A 23,094-nucleotide genomic window follows, 5' to 3' on the forward strand; every position below is an offset into this window, starting at 1 on the left:
GAGCTCAGAGTAGATGAGAGACGTAATGTTTGTCTCTGTTGTGTTGAAGTCCAATCAAGCAGGAGAGACCAGCCTCCCCTGTACCCAGCTGTGTGTCCATGAAGAGTGACAAGTCTATGAATCAACCTGAACAGTTTAGAGAGGGAGACTTTTCTAGTGAACAAAGGTAAGAAGAACTCATGGGTCATGGTCAGTGAGTTAAACAACACTGTCTCTAGTCATTTCTCCTCTCCCATTTTACCATTTATTTTTGTTGTTTTCATAATCCATAGGCTAATCCTTTTTTCCATTTTCATAGTCCTGAAACAAAATTAAACAAACACTACATTCCCTGTGTGTGTGTGTGTGTGTGTGTGTGTTTGTGTGTGTGCACTCCCTGGATGAGGAGATGTAATCTCTATCCTGATTGCCTAGTCACTTTTACCCCTACCTACATGTACATATTACCTCAACTACCTGGTACCTCTGCACATTGACTCAGTATTGGTACTCCTTGTATATAGTCTAGTTATTACCTCAACTACCTGGTACCCCTGCACATTGACTCAGTACTGGTACTCCTTGTATATAGTCTAGTTATTACCTCAACTACCTGGTACCCCTGCACATTGACTCAGTACTGGTACTCCTTGTATATAGTCTAGTTATTACCTCAACTACCTGGTACCCCTGTACATTGACTCAGCTACCTGGTACCCCTGCACATTGACTCAGTACTGGTACTCCTTGTATATAGTCTAGTTATTACCTCAACTACCTGGTACCCCTGGACATTGACTCGGTACTGGTACTCCTTATAGCCTCATTAGTGTTATTTTATTGTGTTACTATTTCCTTTTTTTATTTAGCAATTTTTTTTTACTTTTTAACTAAATTGTTGGGAAAGGGCTCGTAAGTAAGCATTTCACGGTAAAGTGTACCACTGTTGTATTCGGCGCATGTGACAAATACAATTTCATTTAATTTCATTTGAAGGTCATGCGTAAAAACATGTCATCAGGTCGAGCAGTCGTCTCACGCCGAACAGTCGTCTCACGCCGAACTGTGCATGTGCAGTCCGTCAAATCAAAGGCACTCCTTCCATATAAAGTTGTTTTTGACTAACATGAAAACGTGTCACTTTGTCACTTTCACGAGGTTGAAGTAATAATGTGTTCAACTACTAAAGACAGAACATTTATAAAATGAACAAATCAATCAACCAAATTAGATTTGTCACATGCTCCTAATACAACAGGTGTAGACCTTACTGTGAAATGCTTACTTACGAGCCCTTAACCAACAATGCTGAGTTAAAAAATATTTTACTAACAACTAAGGAAGTCATTTTTACTTCTTTGACTTCTCAAACCCTAAACCCTGGCCTGGTCTGCTTCATATGCGTACCACAATTATATATTTTTTTTACATCAGCAGTTGTCACAAAGTGCTTATATAGAAACCCAGTCTAAAACCACAAAGAGCAAGCAATGCAGATGTAGAAGCACGGTGGCTAGGAAAAACTCCCTAGAAAGGCAGGAACCTAGGAAGAAACCTAGAGAGGAACCAGGCTCTGAGGGGTGGCCAGTCCTCTTCTGGCTGTGCTGGGGGGAGATTATAAGAGGATATGGCCATTAAGGCCAGATCATTCTTCAAGATTTTCAAATGTTCATGACCAGCAGGGTCAAATAATAATCACTGTGGTTATAGAGGGTGCAACAGGTCAGCACCTCAGGAGTAAATGTCAGTTGGCTGTTCATAGCCAAGCATTCAGAGGTCGAGACAGCAGGTGTTGTAGAGAGAGAGAAGGAGAGGGAGAGAGGGAGAGAGAGGGGGGCGAAACAGCAGGTTCGGGACAAGGTCGCACGTCCGGTGAACAGGTCAGAGTTCCAGATCCGCAGGCAGACCAGTAGAAACTGGATCAGCAGCATGACAAGGTATCACGTCTGGTGGAGCATGTATCAATACTGATAGGATCGAAAGAAGGGGAGCGCTGCTCTCGGATCAGTTTTCTCCATTAAAATCTTTCCTTATAATTATAATTATTTCACAATACTGACCATGGATCAGCTTCTAGAAAGATATTACTACCTACGGCTGCAAAAATTGAGGTAGTTTATTCTAGTGCTTACCCAATAAAAATGCACTAAATCACAGATTCAGCACATCATTGGGCACATGTTAGGCTACACATCATTAAATATATTGAGACAAATTACAGACAGTAGCTTACAAGTAGCAAAATAAAACTAAATATATTGAAGATGGAATATATTTCAATATAATTGAAATAGGACTATAGCCTGCTGTTTATAATTTAATGCAGTCATCTCGGTTTTCATTTGAAGCAAATGTTTATACGTCCCTTGTTTGAATCAATTGCAAAGACATTGGCAACTTTGTATTTGTATTCAACTTTGTTCTGAATTTATCGGCGGTCACAGAGAGACGGATTAACCATGTGATTCTACGTTTAGCGGAGATCTTCTGTGTATAAAGTGACGCGGGACGGCAAAAAAGCATCTAACGACGCACTTGGCTGTTCTACAAGTGGTCTAAGGCAGGTGTTAGATTATGAGCGTTTTCAAGTGCAACGTAAATAACGATGGTTTTGGGAAACAGCTCAGAGATTTAACGATGCTCCTACAAAGGTTCTAATGATGAACTTAGCCTTAAGATGCTTTTGGGAATCCGGACCCTGAATAACAAACATCTGCTAAATGTTAAATGACTAAATGACTAAAAAATTAAATGTAAATGTTTTACATACAGATCTCATATTACTGTATTTTTTTTTTTTTTTTTTATATTTAAATATTGATGTCACAAGTGTATCATTTGTACAGTTCTTTATTAAAAATGTAGTTATTTGTTACATTTAACTGTGTAAAATCTATTAGTACTACTTATTTCTCTGAGAGTGAGGCAGATATATAGCATTTTGCAAAAAAAAACATTTGTCTCTCTGAAATGAAGCCATTAATTGATCGATTTTAAAGAAACACATGTCTGTTATTGAACAACACAATGCCATGATTAGCTAGTAAAAAAACACAACCATATATTTGATAATTTTTTTAAACAATAGAAGCTAATTTACTAACATTTCTGAAAATGGATATATAGCGTTTTGGAATTAAACTCTTTTTATGTTTCCCCATCTGAGCTCAGAGTAGATGAGAGATATAATGTTTGTCTCTGTTGTGTTGAAGCCCAATCAAGCAGGAGAGACCAGCCTCCCCTGTACCCAGCTGTGTGTCCATGAAGAGTGACCAGTCTATGGGTCATCCTATACTGTTTAGAGAGGGAGACTTTTCTAGAGAACAAAGGTAAGAAGAACTCATGGGTCATGGTCAGTGAGTTAAACAACACTGTCTCTAGTCATTTCTCCTCTCCCATTTTCCCATTAATTGTTATTGTTTTCATAATCCATAGGCTAATACTTTTTTCCATTTTCATAGTCCTGAAACAATATTAAACTAACACAACATTCCCTCCCTGTGTGTGTGTGTGTGTGTGTGTGTGTGTGTGTGTGTGTGTGTGTGTGTGTGTGTGTGTGTGTGTGTGTGTGTGTGTGTGTGTGTGTGTGTGTGTGTGTGTGTGTCCACTCCCTGGATGAGGAAATGTAATCTGATGTTTTGTCCACAGAAACCAAAAGGAGAGATCAGAGTCAGAGATTCTCAGTGGTCAGTCTTCCCAGAGTCATCAAACAGACCTGGCCTCCATATTCAGTGTATGTGGTCCTGTTATGTACATTTGTTTTTGTTTACCTCAAGTAAAGTTGATCTGTCAATCAATCATTAATGTGTTAATGAGAAAGCATTTAGTCTCTTGCTTAACTTATTTACTTGATTTATTTCAGTTGCTTGAAGAGAATATTATAACATTTGTGAAGAACGAGCTGAAGATGTTCAAGAGGATTCTTAGTCCAGAACTCCCAGAAGGCTTTGAGAGTCAGAAGCAGGATAAGGAAGTGGTGGATGCTGAAGATGAGAAGCAGGAGAGCAGTGCCAGAGAGGGGGCTCTGAAGATCACACTGCACGTCCTGAGGAAAATGAACCAGAAGGAGCTTGCTGACACACTGGAGAAAAGTAAGAGCTGTCTGCCTCATGTTGAATGCTGTTTTAGAACATTTAAAAGCTGTAGCTAAAGTACAGCTAAAGTAGCTGTGTAACTCAGTGATATTGTAGCAACCTTAACACAACACCTAGTGACCTCATCAAGTAGCAGCAGGGATGTGTTGTGTTGATTAATTGAGAGAGAGAGAGAGAGAGAGAGAGAGAGAGAGAGAGAGAGAGAGAGAGAGAGAGAGAGAGAGAGAGAGAGAGAGAGAGAGAGAGAGAGAGAGAGAGAGAGAGAGAGAGAGAGAGAGAGAGAGAGAGAGAGAGAGAGAGAGAGAGAGAGAGAGAGAGAGAGAGAGAGAGAATACTCACACCAGTCTGTAATGCATTATGAAAACATTTATACAGTCAGTTGAGCTAAAAAATTATTATAATTTAAAATGTCATAACAGTCCTAGAATACTGTAGGCTTTAAATCAGACGTAATATTAATATCCTCTGTGTTATTTCTTCATTCAGATGAGCTTGCTGTGATTTGCCAACGTGAACTCAAATCTAATCTAAAGAAGAAGTTTCAATGTGTATTTGAGGGGATCGCTAAACAAGGAAACCCAACACTTCTCAATAAGATCTACACAGAGCTCTACATCACAGAGGGTGGAACAGGAGAGGTCAATAATGAACATGAGCTGAGACAGATTGAGACAACAACCAGGAAACAAGCAAGACCAGAGACTGCAGTCAAATGTAACGACATCTTCAAACCCTTAACTGGACAAGACAAACTTATCAGAACTGTGCTGACAAAGGGAGTCGCTGGCATTGGAAAAACAGTCTCTGTGCAGAAGTTCATTCTGGACTGGGCTGAAGGAAAAGCAAATCAGGATGTCCAATTTGTATTTTCATTCCCTTTCCGGGAGCTGAATTTGATGAAAAAGGAAAAACACACTGTGATTGAACTTCTCAATCACTTCTCAAGGGAAACCAAAGAATCAAGAATTTCCAACTACGACAAGTACAAAGTTCTGTTCATCTTTGATGGTCTGGATGAGTGCCGACTGCCCCTAGACTTCCAGAAGAACAAGATCTGTTGTGACGTCACAGAGTCAACCTCAGTGGATGTTCTGCTGACAAATCTCATCAAGGGAAATCTGCTTCCCTCTGCTCTCCTCTGGATAACTACCCGACCTGCAGCAGCCAATAAGATCCCTTCAGTGTGCGTTGACCAGGTGACAGAGGTACGAGGGTTCAATGACCCACAGAAGGATGAATATTTCAGGAAGAGATTCAGTGATCACGACCTGGCCAGCAAAATCATCTCACACATAAAGACATCAAGGAGCCTCCACATCATGTGCCACATTCCAGTCTTCTGTTGGATTTCTGCAATAGTCCTTGAACACATGTTGAAACATAAGAGAGAAGAGATGCCCAAGACTCTGACTGAGATGTACACACACCTTGTGGAGTTTCATACCAAACAGAAGAATGACAAGTATCTTGGGAAAGAAGAGACAGGTCCACACTGGAATAAAGAGAGCATTCTGTCACTGGGAAAACTGGCTTTTCAACAGCTTGTGAATGGCAATCTGATTTTCTATGAAGAAGACCTGAAAGAGGCTGGCATTGATGTCAATGAAGCCTCTATGTACTCAGGATTGTGCACACAGCTCTTTAAAGAGGAATGTGGGCTGTACCAGGACAAGGTGTACTGCTTTGTGCATCTGAGCATTCAGGAGTTTCTGGCTGCTGTATATGTGTTCCTCTCATTCATCAACAACAATGAGAATCTAATGGCTGAACCTCAATCAACCAGGAACTTTTTTGCACTGTTCAGAGACAAGCCTGAAGTTACTTTCTTCAAGAGTGCTGTGGATAAAGCCTTACAAAGTGAGACGGGAAACCTGGACCTTTTCCTCCGCTTCCTTCTGGGCCTCTCACTGGAGTCCAATCAGAAGTACTTACGGGGTCTACTGACAAAGACAAGAAGCAGCTCACAGAGCCATGAAGAAACAGTCAAGTACATCAAGGAGAAGATCAGGGAGAATCCCTCTCCAGAGAGGTGCATCAATCTGTTCCACTGTCTGAATGAACTGAATGACCATTCTCTAGTGAAGGAGATCCAAAGCTACCTGAGATCAGGAAGTCTCTCAGAAGCCAAACTGTCACCTGCACAGTGGTCAGCTCTGGTCTTTGTGTTGCTGACTTCAGAAAAGGAGCTGGATATGTTTGACCTGAAGAAATACTCGAGATCAGAGGAAGGTCTTCTGAGGCTGCTGCCAGTGGTCAAAGCCTCCAGAGCTGCTCTGTGAGTAAATAAAAGTATATTTAAGTACTAATCATCAGTTTAGAGAAAAATATATATTATAGTATGTATATAATACTATATTGAAAAACATATTGAATCACTGCATTGATGTTCAGATTAGTATAACAATATGACCATACAATTCTAGGAGACAGAAGATGAATCTATATGTTGTTTAAGAGAATAAACCAAATGCATCTGCCATTGTCCTTCTACACTACTGGTGTTAAATTAACAGTGTGTTTGTGAAATCATGATGATCTCTCTGTCAGGCTGTCAGGCTGTGGAGTCACAGAGGAAGGCTGTGCTTCTCTGGTCTCAGCTCTGAAGTCAAACCCCTCACACCTGAGAGAGCTGGACCTGAGTAACAATGACCTGAAGGATTCAGGAGTGAAGCTGCTCTCTGCTGGACTGGGGAATCCCCACTGTAAACTGGAGACTCTGAGGTCAGTATTCCTGTATCACTCAATGAACACACACACACTGGACACACACACACACACTGGACACACACACACAGGACACACATACTATACACACACACACTGGACACACACACAAACACACACTGGACACACACGCACACTGGACACACACACACACACACACACAAGGACTAATTTATTAGTGTTTAGAAACATGTTATCTACTGTTAATAATAATACATTCATTCATTTATATACAGTACCAGTCAAAAGTTTGGACACACCTACTCATTCAAGGGTTTGTCTTTATTTTTACTATTTTTTACATTGTAGAATAATAGTGAAGACATCAAAACTATGAAATAACAAATATATTTTATATTTGAAAATCTTCAAATAGCCACCCTTTGCCTTGATGACAGCTTTGCACACTCTTGGCATTTTCTCAACCAGCTTCACCTGGAATGCTTTTCCAACAGTCTTGAAGGAGTTCCCACATATGCTGAGCACTTGTTGGCTGCTTTCCCTTCACTCTGCGATCCAACTCATCCCAAACCATCTCAATTGGGTTGAGGTTGGGTGATTGTGGAGGCCAGGTCATCTGATGCAGCACTCAATCACTCTCCTTCTTGGTCAAATAGAGGTGTGTTGAGTCATTGTCCTGTTAAAAAACAAATGATAGTGCCACTAAGCCTAAACCAGATGGGATGGCGTGACGCTGCAGAATGCTGTGGTAGCCATGCTGGTTAAATTCTAAATAAATCACAGACAGTGTCACCAGCAAAGCACCCCTACACCATAACACCTCCTCCTCCATGCTTTACGGTGGGAACTACACATGCGGAGATCATCCGTTCACCCACACCGCTTCTCACAAAGACACAGCGGTTGGAACCAAAAATCTCAAATTTGGACTTTAGACCAAAGGACAAATGTCCACCTGTGTAATGTCCATTGCTCGTGTTTCTTGGCTCAAGCAGGTCTCTTCTTCTTATTGGTGTCCTTTAGTAGTGGTTTCTTTGCAGCAATTCGACCATGAAGGCCTGATTCACATAGTCTCCTCTGAACAGCTGATGTTGTGATGTGTCTGTGACTTGAACTCTGTGAAGCATTTATTTGGGCTGCAATTTCTGAGGCTGGTAACTTTGGGTCTTCCATTCCTGTGGTGGTCCTAATGAGAGCCAGTTTCATCATAGCGCTTGATGGTTTTTGTGACTGCACTTGTTCTTAAAGTTCTTAAAATGTTCCGTATTGACTGACCTTCATGTCTTAAAGTAATGATGGACTGTTGTTTCTCTTTGCTTATTTGAGCTGTTCTTGCCATAATATGGACTTGGTCTTTTACCAAATAGGGCTATCTTCTGTATACCCCCCTACCTTGTCACAGCACAACTGATTGGTTCAACCACATTGAGAAGGAAAGAGATTCCACAAATTAACTTTTAAGAAGGCACACCAGTTAATTGAAATGCATTCCAGGTGACTACCTCATGAAGCTGGTTGAGAGAATGCCAAGAGTGTGCAAAGCTGTCATCAAGGCAAAGGGTGGCTATTTGAAGAATCTCAAATATAACATATATTTTAATTTGTTTAACACTTCTTTGGTTACTACATGATTCCAAATGTGTTATTTCATAGTTTTAATGTCTTCACTATCATTCTACAACGTAAAAATTAGTTTTTTTGTTGTTTTTTTACAAATTTGAATCAGTAGGTGTGTTCAAACTTTTGACTGGTACTGTATATATACATATATTAATAGATATGGCAGGTTTCAGGACTCTGATGTATCTGAAAAATGTTTTTAAATATATTTTCACCACCAAAGAATAGCAGTGTGGTTTTAATATGATTTTACTCTTGCAGGCTGTCAGGCTGTCTAGTCACAGAGGAAGGCTGTGCTTCTCTGGTCTCAGCTCTGAAGTCAAACCCCTCACACCTGAGAGAGCTGGATCTGAGTAACAATGACCTGAAGGATTCAGGAGTGAAGCTGCTCTCTGCTGTCCTGGGGAATCCCCACTGTAAACTGGAGACTCTGAGGTCAGTATTCCTGTAGTTGGTCAACAAGTGATAACTGTTCACCAGATCCACATGTGTTTACCAGGCACACATAGTCCACACCATATGTGTTTGGACAGTGAAGCTTACAGTTTTACATTTGGTTCTATGCTCCATCATTTTGGATTTGAGATAAAACGTTTCATATTAGGTGACATTACAGAATGTCACCTTTTATTTGAGGTTAATGGTGAGAGGTTAGCATGTTTTGTTGGAGCCTCTGTAACTTTCTCATTCATTATTATTCATGATTCATTCATTATTTTTCTTAATCATGGCATCATCAGGATTAATTTAGTAGTGTTTAGAAACATGTTATCTACTCACTTAGACAGAAAATTACTCCAGTCATCATCCACCATTCAGTTACTATCGGGCAAAACTTAACCCAAAACACAACCAAAACAAACTGCAAATGCAACCAACGAGTTTGGAACCAACTACGAAACTTTTGACTACTTTAATACACTATAAGTTAATTGGTCAGAATACTTATGACTTCTTCAAATAGGGGGACTAGATACATAAAGTGCTTTGATTTCTAAACGGTGAAACAGATATGTATGAAAATACCCTCAAATAAAAGGTGACATTATATACTGTCACCTCATATGAAACATTTGATCTGAAATCCAAAATGCTGGAGTATAGAGCCACATTTAAAATGTTAGCTTCACTGTCAAAATAGATATGGTGTGGACTGTATACTCAATACAATCTAAATCTGAAACCTCACTGTCTGTCTTTTGACTGATACTGCTTTTTAAACTGCTCTGGTCAGTCAACTCAAATATTTGTCATATGCATTTTTCTATCTACAAGCAATACTTTGATAATTTGTCATTTCCAATAATGAAACATTCATTTATGAATAGATATGGCAGGTTTCAGGACGCTGATATATCTGAATATGTTGAAAAATATGTATTGCCACTATTTTCACTACCAAAGAATAGCAGTGTGGTTTAATATGATTTGACTCTTTACAGGCTGTCAGGCTGTCTAGTCACAGAGAAAGGCTGTGCTTCTCTGGTCTCAGCTCTGAAGTCAAACCCCTCACACCTGAGAGAGCTGGATCTGAGTAACAATGACCTGGAGGATTCAGGAGTGAAGCTGCTCTCTGCTGGACTGGGGAATCCCCACTGTAAACTGGAGACTCTGAGGTCAGTATTCCTGTAGTTGGTCAACAAGTGATAACTGTTCACCAGATCCACATGTGTTTACCAGGCACACATAGTCCACACCATATGTGTTTGGACAGTGAAGCTTACCGTTTTACATTTGGTGCTATGCTCCACCATTTTGGATTTGAGATAGAATGTTTCATATTAGGTGACAGTATATAATGTCACCTTTTATTTGAGGTTTTTCATACATATATGTGTTACTGTTTAGAAATGAAAGCACTTTATGTATCTATTTCTCCCATTTGAAAAAGTCGTAATATTTTGTACTTAAAGTAGTCTTAAATGTAGTATTTGGTCCCATATTCCTTACCTGCAGTGATTACATCAAGCCTGTGATTCTACAAACTTGTTGAATGCATTTGCAGTTTGTCTTGGTTGTGTTTTGGATGATGTTTTTCCCAATAGAAACTGAATGGTGAATAATGTCCTGTCATTTTGGAGTCACTTCAGTTGTATTGTCAGTAAGAATAGAAGATGTTTCTGAACACTTCTACATTCATGTGGATGCTACCGTGATTATGAATAATCATGAATGAATCGTGAATGATGATGAATGAGAAAGTTACAGAGGAACAAGGATCATACCCCCTCTGTTATTGGTAATGGTGGGAGGTTAGCATGTTTTGTTGTAGCCTCTGTAACTTTCTCACTCATTATTTTTCATGATTCAATCATGATTTTTCTTAATCATGTCATCATCAGGATTAATTCAGTAGTGTTTAGAAACATGTTATCTACTCACTTAGACAGAAAATTACTCCAGCCATCATCCACCATTCAGTTACTATCGGGCAAAACATAACCCAAAACACACTGCAAATGCAACCAACGAGTTTGAGTCACAAGCTTGATGTAGTCATTGTGTTCAAGGAATATCGGACCAAATACTAAACTTTTGACTACTTTTAAACACTATGAGTGAATTTATCAAAATACTTATAACTTCTTCAAAAGTGGGGGACTAGATACATAAAGTGCTTTCATTTCTAAACGGTGAAACAGATATGTATGAAAATACCCTCAAATAAAAGGTGACATTATATACTGTCACCTCATATGAAACATTTGATCTCAAATCCAAAATGCTGGAGTATAGAGCCACATTTAAAATGTTATCTTCACTGTCAAAATAGATATGGTGTGGACTGTATACTCAATACAATCTAAATCTGATACCTCACTGTCTGTCTTTTGACTGATACTGCTTTTTAAACTGCTCTGGTCAGTCTACTCAAATATTTGTACAATACATGTTTCTCTCTACAATCAATATATGATCATTTCTAATAATGAAACATTCATTAATTTATTAATAGATATGGCAGGTTTCAGGACACTGATATATCTGAATATGATGAAAAAATATATTGCCACTATTTTCACCACCAAAGAATAGCAGTGTGGTTTTAATATGATTTGACTCTTTGCAGGCTGTCAGGCTGTCTAGTCACAGAGAAATGCTGTGCTTCTCTGGTCTCAGCTCTGAGGTCAAACCCCTCACACCTGAGAGAGCTGGATCTGAGTAACAATGACCTGAAGGATTCAGGAGTGAAGCTGCTCTCTGCTGGACTGGGGAATCCCCACTGTAAACTGGAGACTCTGAGGTCAGTATTCCTGTAGTTGGTCAACTAGTGATAACTGTTCACCAGATCCACATGTGTTTACCAGGCACACATAGGCCACACCATATGTGTTTGGACAGTGAAGCTTACAGTTTTACATTTGGTGCTATGCTCCACCATTTTGGATTTGAGATAGAATGTTTCATATTAGGTGACAGTATATAATGTCACCTTTTATTTGAGGATATTTTCATACATATCTGTGTTACTGTTTAGAAATGAAAGCACTTTATGTATCTATTTCTCCCATTTGAAAAAGTCGTAATATTTTGTACTTAAAGTAGTCTTAAATGTAGTATTTGGTCCCATATTCCTTACCTGCAGTGATTACATCAAGCCTGTGATTCTACAAACTTGTTGAATGCATTTGCAGTTTGTCTTGGTTGTGTTTTGGATGATGTTTTTCCCAATAGAAACTGAATGGTGAATAATGTCCTGTCATTTTGGAGTCACTTCAGTTGTATTGTCAGTAAGAATAGAAGATGTTTCTGAACACTTCTACATTCATGTGGATGCTACCGTGATTATGAATAATCATGAATGAATCGTGAATGATGATGAATGAGAAAGTTACAGAGGAACAAGGATCATACCCCCTCTGTTATTGGTAATGGTGGGAGGTTAGCATGTTTTGTTGTAGCCTCTGTAACTTTCTCACTCATTATTTTTCATGATTCAATCATGATTTTTCTTAATCATGTCATCATCAGGATTAATTCAGTAGTGTTTAGAAACATGTTATCTACTCACTTAGACAGAAAATTACTCCAGCCATCATCCACCATTCAGTTACTATCGGGCAAAACATAACCCAAAACACACTGCAAATGCAACCAACGAGTTTGAGTCACAAGCTTGATGTAGTCATTGTGTTCAAGGAATATCGGACCAAATACTAAACTTTTGACTACTTTTAAACACTATGAGTGAATTTATCAAAATACTTATAACTTCTTCAAAAGTGGGGGACTAGATACATAAAGTGCTTTCATTTCTAAACGGTGAAACAGATATGTATGAAAATACCCTCAAATAAAAGGTGACATTATATACTGTCACCTCATATGAAACATTTGATCTCAAATCCAAAATGCTGGAGTATAGAGCCACATTTAAAATGTTATCTTCACTGTCAAAATAGATATGGTGTGGACTGTATACTCAATACAATCTAAATCTGATACCTCACTGTCTGTCTTTTGACTGATACTGCTTTTTAAACTGCTCTGGTCAGTCTACTCAAATATTTGTACAATACATGTTTCTCTCTACAATCAATATATGATCATTTCTAATAATGAAACATTCATTAATTTATTAATAGATATGGCAGGTTTCAGGACACTGATATATCTGAATATGATGAAAAAATATATTGCCACTATTTTCACCACCAAAGAATAGCAGTGTGGTTTTAATATGATTTGACTCTTTGCAGGCTGTCAGGCTGTCTAGTCACAGAGAAATGCTGTGCTTCTCTGGTCTCAGCTCTGAGGTCAAACCCCTCACACCTGAGAGAGCTGGATCTGAGTAACAATGACCTGAAGGATTCAGGAGTGAAGCTGCTCTCTGCTGGACTGGGGAATCCCCACTGTAAACTGGAGACTCTGAGGTCAGTATTCCTGTAGTTGGTCAACTAGTGATAACTGTTCACCAGATCCACATGTGTTTACCAGGCACACATAGGCCACACCATATGTGTTTGGACAGTGAAGCTTACAGTTTTACATTTGGTGCTATGCTCCAGCATTTTGGATTTGAGATAAAATGTTTCATATTAGGTGACAGTATATAATGTCACCTTTTATTTGAGGATATTTTCATACATATCTGTGTTACTGTTTAGAAATGAAAGCACTTTATGTATCTAGTGCTCCCATTTGAAAAAGTCGTAATAATTTGGACATTTTCACTTATATTGTATTAAAGTAGTCATAAGTTTAGTATTTGGTCCCATATTTCTTAACCACAGTGATTACATCAATCTTGTGATTCTACAAACTTGTTGAATACATTCACAGTTTATTTTAGTTGTGTATTAGATGATGTTTTTCCCAATAGAAACTGAATGGTGAATAATGTCCTGTCATTTTGGAGTCACTTCACTTGTATTGTCAGTAAGAATAGAAGATGTTTCTGAACACTTCTACATTCATGTGGATGCTACCATGATTATGAATAATCATGAATGAATCGTGAATGATGATGAATGAGAAAGTTACAGAGGAACAAGGATCATACCCCCTCTGTTATTGGTAATGGTGAGAGGTTAGTATGTTTTGTTGTAGCCTCTGTAACTTTCTCACTCATTATTATTCATGATTCATTCATGATTTTTATTAATCATGGCATCATTAGGATTAATTTAGTAGTGTTTAGAAACATGTTATCTACTCACTTAGACAGAAAATTACTCCAGTCATCATCCACCATTCAGTTACTATCGGGCAAAACATAACCCAAAACACAACCAAAACAAACTGCAAATGCAACCAACGAGTTTGGGACCAAATACTAAACTTTTGACTACTTTAATACACTATGAGTGAATTTATCAAAATACTTATGACTTCTTCAAAAGTGGGGGACTAGATACATAAAGTGCTTTCATTTCTAAATGGTGAAACATGTATTCAAATAACCTCAAATAAAAGGTGACATTATATACTGTCACCTCATATGAAACATTTCATCTCAAATCCCAAATGCTGGAGTATAGAGCCACATTTAAAATGTTATCTTCACTGTCAAAATAGATATGGTATGGTAAAATAAATAGATATGGTGTGGACTGTATACTCAATACAATCTACTGTAATTTTCGGACTATAAGCCGCGCCTTTTTCCCAATTTTTCGACCCCTGCGGCTTATATAACGGTGCGGCTAATCTGTGGATTTTTACAGCTAACGGCCACTAGAAGACCTCCTAAATCTATGGATTTTACAGGTTACAGTCCAGCAACTTTAACTCTATGGACTCTATGACCTGTCCGCGCCCCCCACCTTTAAGCGGCGGGCTCCAGCAGGAAAAGCTGGAGGCCGGAAAAGAGTGAGACAGGTAGCGCGCAAAAGTAAAAGTGGAAACGAGAGTGGTACGAGAGATAGAACGAGAGACAGAACGAGAGCAAGACAGACAGACATTACGAGAGCGAGACAGTTTGTGCAAAGGAAGTTTTCATGCACAAACCCTCATTATGGAAAACAAACGTAGAAATGCATATGATGCAGCTTTTAAGTTAAAGGCAGTCAATCTGGCTGTAAAAGAAGGAAATAGAGCTGCTGCACGTAACCTTGGCATCAATGAGTCAATGGTGAGACGTTGGAGACGCCAGCGGGAAGAACTGTCTCAATGCAAAAAGTCAAAAAATGCTTTCAGAGGTAATAAAAGCAGATGCCCCGAACTTGAAGACTTTCTTGAAGATTGGGTGAACACACAGAGAGCAGACGGCAGAGGTGTTTCCACCGTGCAGATCCGACTGAAAGCTGAAACAGTCGCCACCGAAATGAAAATTGAACATTTTAGAGGTGGACCATCCTGGTGTTTCAGATTTATGAGACCAAAGGGACTCTCCATCAGGGCGCGGACGACTGTGTGTCAGCAACTCCCTCCCGACTACCAGGAAAAAATAACAAACTTCGGCGAATTCACACAAAGAATGATAGAGGAATATTCCATCGGACCGGACCAGATCATAAATATGGATGAAGTGCCTTTGACGTTTGACCTGCCTCTCACTAGGACTGTTAACAAGAAAGGTGAATCGTCCATCACGTTGAGAACCACTGGCCACGAGAGAACGAATTTCACTTGTGTTCTTGGCTGCACAGCATCTGGATTAAAGCTTCCGCTAATGGTGATTTTTAAGCGGATTACAATGCCAAAAGAAAAGATCCTGAACGGCATCTCCTTTAAAGTCAACAAGAAAGGGTGGATGATGGAAAGCGTAATGAATGAGTGCTACGTCAAGCGCCCTGGAGGATTCCTTCGCCAAAAAAAAGCTTTGCTCGTTTTGGACAGCATGAGGGCCCATATAACGGATTATGTGAAAGCAGCCATCAAGAGCACAAACTCGATTCCAGCTGTGATTCCTGGGGGCACAACGAAGCATCTGCAGCCACTCGACATCAGTGTCAATCGTGCGTTCAAAGTGGCACTACGCGTTCAGTGGGAGGCGTGGATGACTAGCGGCGATAAATCATTCACCAAAACTGGTCGCATGCGAAAAGCAACTTTCGCTCAAGTTTGCGAGTGGATCCTGATAGCGTGGAGGAGTGTCAAAACATCCACGATCATTAACGGGTTCCGAAAGGCTGGACTGCTGCGTGATGAAGAGGAGGACGCCGCCACAGCTGAGGCCCTTCAGAGGCTGTTCGATTCCGACAGTGACGAAGAGGAGTTTGTTGGTTTTGAGAGCGTCAACGAAGGAGAGAGGAGAGTGGCTGACGAAGCCACCCTGAGCCTGTTCGTTTCCGACACTGAAGATGAGGACTTTGGTGGTTTTAGTACGCAGGAAGAAGACGGAGATGAGGATTAATGACTTGACTTTTCTGGTTACAGCCGTGTACTGCACCTTAGCCTAAAAGATGAAGACGAGGATTAATGACTTTTCTGGTAGGCTGATTACCGTATATTTTAAGCAGCCGTGTTGCTGCAACTTTAGGTTTACGCAATTACTGTCGTGTTACAGGCACTTTATTTTGCACTTTAAAAAAAACACATTTAATTTAGCCATTGATATTGCCTCGTCAAGCGCTGTAAGCTTTGTTTTTTGGTATGGTACTACTGTAGGCTATAATGTAGATAAATATTCAAAGATGTGCACACTTTTTCAAGGTTTTTCAAAAATAACCAAAGTTAAGTGGTTGAATGATTGTGACGCTATTAAGTAATTTTGCTGGAATGCGGTATGCAAATATGCAACTTGTTTGTTGAAATGTTAATAAATGGGAGCTTCCTCAAGCAGCCATCTCTTTCCCGACAATCCCCTCTGTGCACGAACCATTACATATGGTAATTAAACATTAAAACACCTGCGGCTTATAGTCCAGTGCAGCTTATACAGTGGGGAGAACAAGTATTTGATACACTGCCGATTTTGCAGGTTTTCCTACTTACAAAGCATGTAGAGGTCTGTAATTTTTATCATAGGTACACTTCAACTGTGAGAGACGGAATCTAAAACAAACATCCAGAAAATCACATTGTATGATTTTAAGTAATTAATTTGCATTTTATTGCATGACATAAGTATTTGATACATCAGAAAAGCAGAACTTAATATTTGGTACAGGAACCTTTGTTTGCAATTACAGAGATCATACGTTTCCTGTAGGTCTTGACCAGGTTTGCACACACTGCAGCAGGGATTTTGGCCCACTCCTCCATGCAGACCTTATCCAGATCCTTCAGGTTTCGGGGCTGTCGCTGGGCAATACAGACTTTCAGCTCCCTCCAAAGATGTTCTATTGTGTTCAGGTCTGGAGACTGGCTAGGCCACTCCAGGACCTTGAGATGCTTCTTACGGAGCCAATCGTTAGTTGCCCTGGCTGTGTGTTTCGGGTCGTTGTCATGCTGGAAGACCAGCCACGACCCATCTTCAATGCTCTTACTGAGGGAAGGAGGTTGTTGGCCAAGATCTCGCGATACATGGCCCCATCCATCCTCCCCTCAATACGGTGCAGTCGTCCTGTCCCCTTTGCAGAAAAGCATCCCCAAAGAATGATGTTTCCACCTCCATGCTTCACGGTTGGGATGGTGTTCTTGGGGTTGTACTCATCCTTCTTCTTCCTCCAAACACGGCGAGTGGAGTTTAGACCAAAAAGCTCTATTTTTGTCTCATCAGACCACATGACCTTCTCCCATTCCTCCTCTGGATCATCCAGATGGTCATTGGCAAACTTCAGACGGGCCTGGACATGCGCTGGCTTGAGCAGGGGGACCTTGCGTGCGCTGCAGGATTTTAATCCATGACGGTGTAGTGTGTTACTAATGGTTTTCTTTGAGACTGTGGTTCCAGCTCTCTTCAGGTCATTGACCAGGTCCTGCCGTGTAGTTCTGGGCTGATCCCTCACCTTCCTCATGATAATTGATGCCCCACGAGGTGAGATCTTGCATGGAGCCCCAGACCGAGGGTGATTGACCATCATCTTGAACTTCTTCCATTTTCTAATAATTGCGCCAACAGTTGTTGCCTTCTCACCAAGCTGCTTGCCTATTGTCCTGTAGCCCATCCCAGCCTTGTGCAGGTCTACAATTTTATGCCTGATGTCCTTACACAGCTATCTGGTCTTGGCCATTGTGGAGAGGTTGGAGTCTGTTTGATTGAGTGTGTGGACAGGTGTCTTTTATACAGGTAACAAATTCAAACAGGTGCAGTTAATACAGGTAATGAGTGGAGAACAGGAGGGCTTCTTAAAGAAAAACTAACAGGTCTGTGAGAGCCGGAATTCTTACTGGTTGGTAGGTGATCAAATACTTATGTCATGCAATAAAATGCAAATTAATTACTTAAAAATCATACAATGTGATTTTCTGGATTTTTGTTTTAGATTCCGTCTCTCACAGTTGAAGTGTACCTATGATAAAAATTACAGACCTCTACATGCTTTGTAAGTAGGAAAACCTGCAAAATCGGCAGTGTATCAAATACTTGTTCTCCCCACTGTATATGTACACATCATTCAATTTAGCTGCTGCGGCTTATACTCCAGTTTGCCTTATAGTGCGGAAAATACGGTAAATCTGATACCTCACTGTCTGTCTTTTGACTGATACTGCTTTTTAAACTGCTCTGGTCAGTCTACTCAAATATGTGTACTATACATGTTTCTCTCTACAAGCAATATTATGATCATTTCTAATAATGATACATTAATTTATGAATAGATATGGCAGGTTTCAGGACGCTGATATATCTGAATATGTTGTAAAAATATACTGCCAAAATTTTCACCACCAAAGAATAGCAGTGTGGTTTTAATATGATTTGACTCTTTGCAGGCTGTCAGGCTGTCTAGTCACAAAGGAAGGCTGTGCTTCTCTGGTCTCAGCTCTGAAGTCAAACCCCTCACACCTGAGAGAGCTGGATCTGAGTAACAATGACCTGAAGGATTCAGGAGTGAAGCTGCTCTCTGCTGGACTGGGGAATCCCCACTGTAAACTGGAGACTCTGAGGTCAGTATTCCTGTAGTTGGTCAACAAGTGATAACTGTTCACCAGATCCACATGTGTTTACCAGGCACACATAGTCCACACCATATTTGTTTGGACAGTGAAGCTTACAGTTTTAAATTTGGTGCTATGCTCCAGCCTTTTAGATTTGAGATATAATGTTTCATATTATGCAACAGTACAGAATGTCACCTTTTATTTTAGGTTTTTCATACATATCTGTTTTACCGTTTAGAAATGAAAGCATTTTATGTGTCTAGTTCTCCCATTTGAAGAAGTCGTAATTATTTGGACAAATTCATTTAGTCATACGTTTAGTATTTGGTCCCATATTCCATACCTGCAGTGATTATATCAAGCTTGTGATTCTACAAACTTGTTGAATACATTTGCAGTTTGTCTTGGTTGTGTTTTGGATGATGTTTTTCCCAATAGAAACTGAATGGTGAATAATGTCCTGTCATTTTGGAGTCACTTCACTTGTATTGTCAGTAAGAATAGAAGATGTTTCTGAACACTTCTACATTCATGTGGATGCTACCATGATTATGAATAATCATGAATGAATCATGAATGATGATGAATGAGAAAGTTACAGAGGCACAAGGATCATACCCCCTCTGTTATTGGTAATGGTGAGAGGTTAGCATGTTTTGTTGTAGCCTCTGTAACTTTCTCACTCATTATTATTCATGATTCATTCATGATATTTCTCAATCTTGGCATCATCAGGATTAATTTAGTAGTGTTTAGAAACATGTTATCTACTCACTTAGACAGAAAATGACTCAACTCCAAAGAATAGCAGTGTGGTTTTAATATGATTTGACTCTTTGCAGGCTGTCAGGCTGTCTAGTCACAGAGGAAGGCTGTGCTTCTCTGGTCTCAGCTCTGAGGTCAAACCCCTCACACCTGAGAGAGCTGGACCTGAGCTACAATCACCCAGGAGACTCAGGAGTCAGACTGCTCTCTGCTGGACTGGAGGATCCACACTGCAGACTGGAGAAACTCAAGTATGTAGAGGGTTTATGTCAATGTTCATATCAGACATGTTGGAGTTATCAGGCTAGTTAAGACAAACATTCTGACCACCACTTGGACTAAGTTATATAAAGACTGTGTGTATGTGTGTGTGTGTGTGTGTGTGTGTGTGTGTGTGTGTGTGTGTGTGTGTGTGTGTGTGTGTGTGTGTGTGTGTGTGTGTGTGTGAGTTCAGGTGTATCCCTCAATGACTGTCTGTTCTTCTGCTTACCGCTACAGTGTGGAACATGGTGGAGAGAACACAATGAAACCTGGACTTAGAAAATGTGAGTGTTGACTGCTGTGAAGAATATGACTAAGAATAAGTCTTAATTCAAGTGAAGTCAAAGTCAAAGACCACCATCATTACTTACTTGGTCATATTAAATATCAGCTGTAGTTCTACAGAAGCACAAATCAGGGACACCAAAGTTTACAAAGAGTTGCTTTGACAATGTGTGTGTCTGTGTATGTGTGTGGCGCGTTCGTGTGTGTGTTCAGGATGTGTGTGTGTGTGTGTTCAGTGTAAGTGTGTGTGTGTGTGTGTGTAATTAATGGGAATAAGTGTGTTTTATATTACCATACATAACATATGATCATTCAACAAATCTCAAGTTCCCTTAACTTCTCCTTTTGATACCTAGAAACATCTACATTAAATGAATTAGTGAAAAGTGAGTTAACATTCTAATGTGAATGATGATGATTTCTAATATTGTGTCTGGTTTCATCCATTAGATGTCTGTGATTTCACACTGGACCCAAACACACTAAACAGATTCCTCTCTCTGTCTGAGGAGAACAGAAAGGTGACATGTAGGAGAGAGAAGCAGCCGTATCCTGATCACCCAGAGAGATTTGAGGTCTGTAGACAGGTGCTGTGTAGAGAGGGTCTGACTGGGCGCTGTTACTGGGAGGTAGAGTGGAGTGGGAGAGAGGCTGATATAGGAGTGGCATATAAAGGAATCAGCAGGAGAGGAGGGGGTAATGACTGTGTGATTGGATACAATGACAAGTCCTGGAGTCTGTTCTGCTCTGACAACAGTTACTCTGCCTGTCACAATAATAAGTCCACTACCATAGACGTCCCCTCCTCCAGCTCCCACAGAGTAGGAGTGTATCTGGACTGGCCAGCCGGCACTCTGTCCTTCTACAGAGTCTCCTCTGACACACTGACCCACCTGAACACATTCCACTCCACATTCACTGAGCCCCTCTATCCAGGGTTTAGGGTTCATGGTGTTGGCTCCTCAGTGTCCCTGTAAATAATAACCATGGTAACACTGACACACACACACACACACACTGGACACACTGACACACACACACACACACACACACACTGTACACGCACACACACACACACACTGGACACACACAAACACACACACACACACACACACTGGACACACACAAACACACACACACACTGGACACACACACACACACACACACACTAGACACACACACACACACACTGTGCACACACACACTGGACACACACATACACTGGACACACACAAACACAACACACACACAAACACACTGTGAACACACACACACAAACACATTAAACACACACACACTGTACACACACACACACACACTGGACACACACAAACACAGACACACAAACACACACACACACGTATACTGGACACAAACACACACACACACACACTGGAAAAACACACACTGAACACACACACTGGACACACACACACACTGGACACACACACACATTGGACACACACACACACTGGACACACAAACACACACACACACTGGACAAACACACACTGGACACACACACACTGGACACACACACACATACTGGACACACACACACATTGGACACACACACACTGGACACACACACACACATGACACACACACAAATACACTGGACACACACACACACACACACACACATACACATACACATACTAGACACACACACACACACACACACTGAACACACACACTGGACACTCACACACTGGACACAAACACACTCTGTACACACGCAAACACATACACACACTGGACACACACAAACACACACAGACACACAAACACACACACACACACACTGGACAAACACACACACTGGACACAGTCACACTGGACATACACACACACACTAGACACACACACACACCGGACACACACACACACACTCACACACTGGACACACACAAACACACACACATACACACACACACACTGGACAAACACACACACTGGACACACTCACACTGGACACACACACACACACACTGGACACACCCACACACAGTGAACACACACACTGGACACACACACACACAAACACACACACACTGGACAAACACACACAAACACACACACACTGGACACACACACATTGGACACACACACACACTGAACACACACACTGGACACACACACACACACACACAATCACACACACTGGTTACACTCACACTGGACATACACACAAACACACACACACACACACACACACACACTGGACACACTCACACTGTACACACACACACACACACACACTGGACACACTCACACTGTACACACACACACACACTCACACTGTACACACACACACACACACATTGGACACACACAAACACTGGGCACACACACATTGGACACACACACACACTGGACAAACACACACACTGGACAAACACACACACTGGACACACTCACACTGGACACACACACACACACACACACAAACATACACTGGACACACACACACACACAAACACTGGACACACACACACACACTGGACACACACAATGGAGACATACACACACTGGACACACACACACACTGGACACACACTGGACACACACACACACTGGACACACACAAATACTGGACACACACATACACACTGGACACACACAATGGACACACACTCACACTGGACACACACACACACTGGACACACACACACTCACCGGACATACACACGCATATACACTGGACACACACACACACTAGACACACACACACACACACACACACACACACACACTGGACACACACTGGACACACACACACACACACACACTAGACAAACACACACACACACACACACATACACACACACACACACACTGGACACACACTGGACACACACACACACATACACTGGACACACACACACATACACTAGACACACACTGTACACACACACACTGAACACACACACACTGGAACCACACACACACACACAAACACACACACACAGGA

At 40.8% G+C, this 23,094-nt stretch overlaps 1 protein-coding gene across 1 annotated transcript; it reads left to right on the forward strand.

Moving 5' to 3' along the window:
• Positions 1–990: 990 nt before the first annotated feature.
• LOC311124166 (NACHT, LRR and PYD domains-containing protein 12-like) lies at positions 991–21,114 on the forward strand (the record flags this gene model as incomplete). The annotated part of the gene is made up of 10 exons (XM_084198362.1): positions 991–1,000; positions 4,560–6,348; positions 6,621–6,794; positions 8,640–8,813; positions 9,821–9,995; positions 13,158–13,252; positions 18,642–18,815; positions 19,652–19,825; positions 20,073–20,119; positions 20,571–21,114. 10 exons carry the CDS (start codon positions 991–993, stop codon positions 21,095–21,097), a joined length of 3,339 nt encoding a protein of 1,112 aa, XP_084054488.1. The 3' UTR covers positions 21,098–21,114.
• Positions 21,115–23,094: the final 1,980 nt, after the last annotated feature.

The sequence above is a fragment of the Coregonus lavaretus genome, assembly GCF_964263955.1.
Source record: "Coregonus lavaretus genome assembly, contig: HAP1_SCAFFOLD_7154, whole genome shotgun sequence".
NCBI lineage: Eukaryota > Metazoa > Chordata > Actinopteri > Salmoniformes > Salmonidae > Coregonus > Coregonus lavaretus.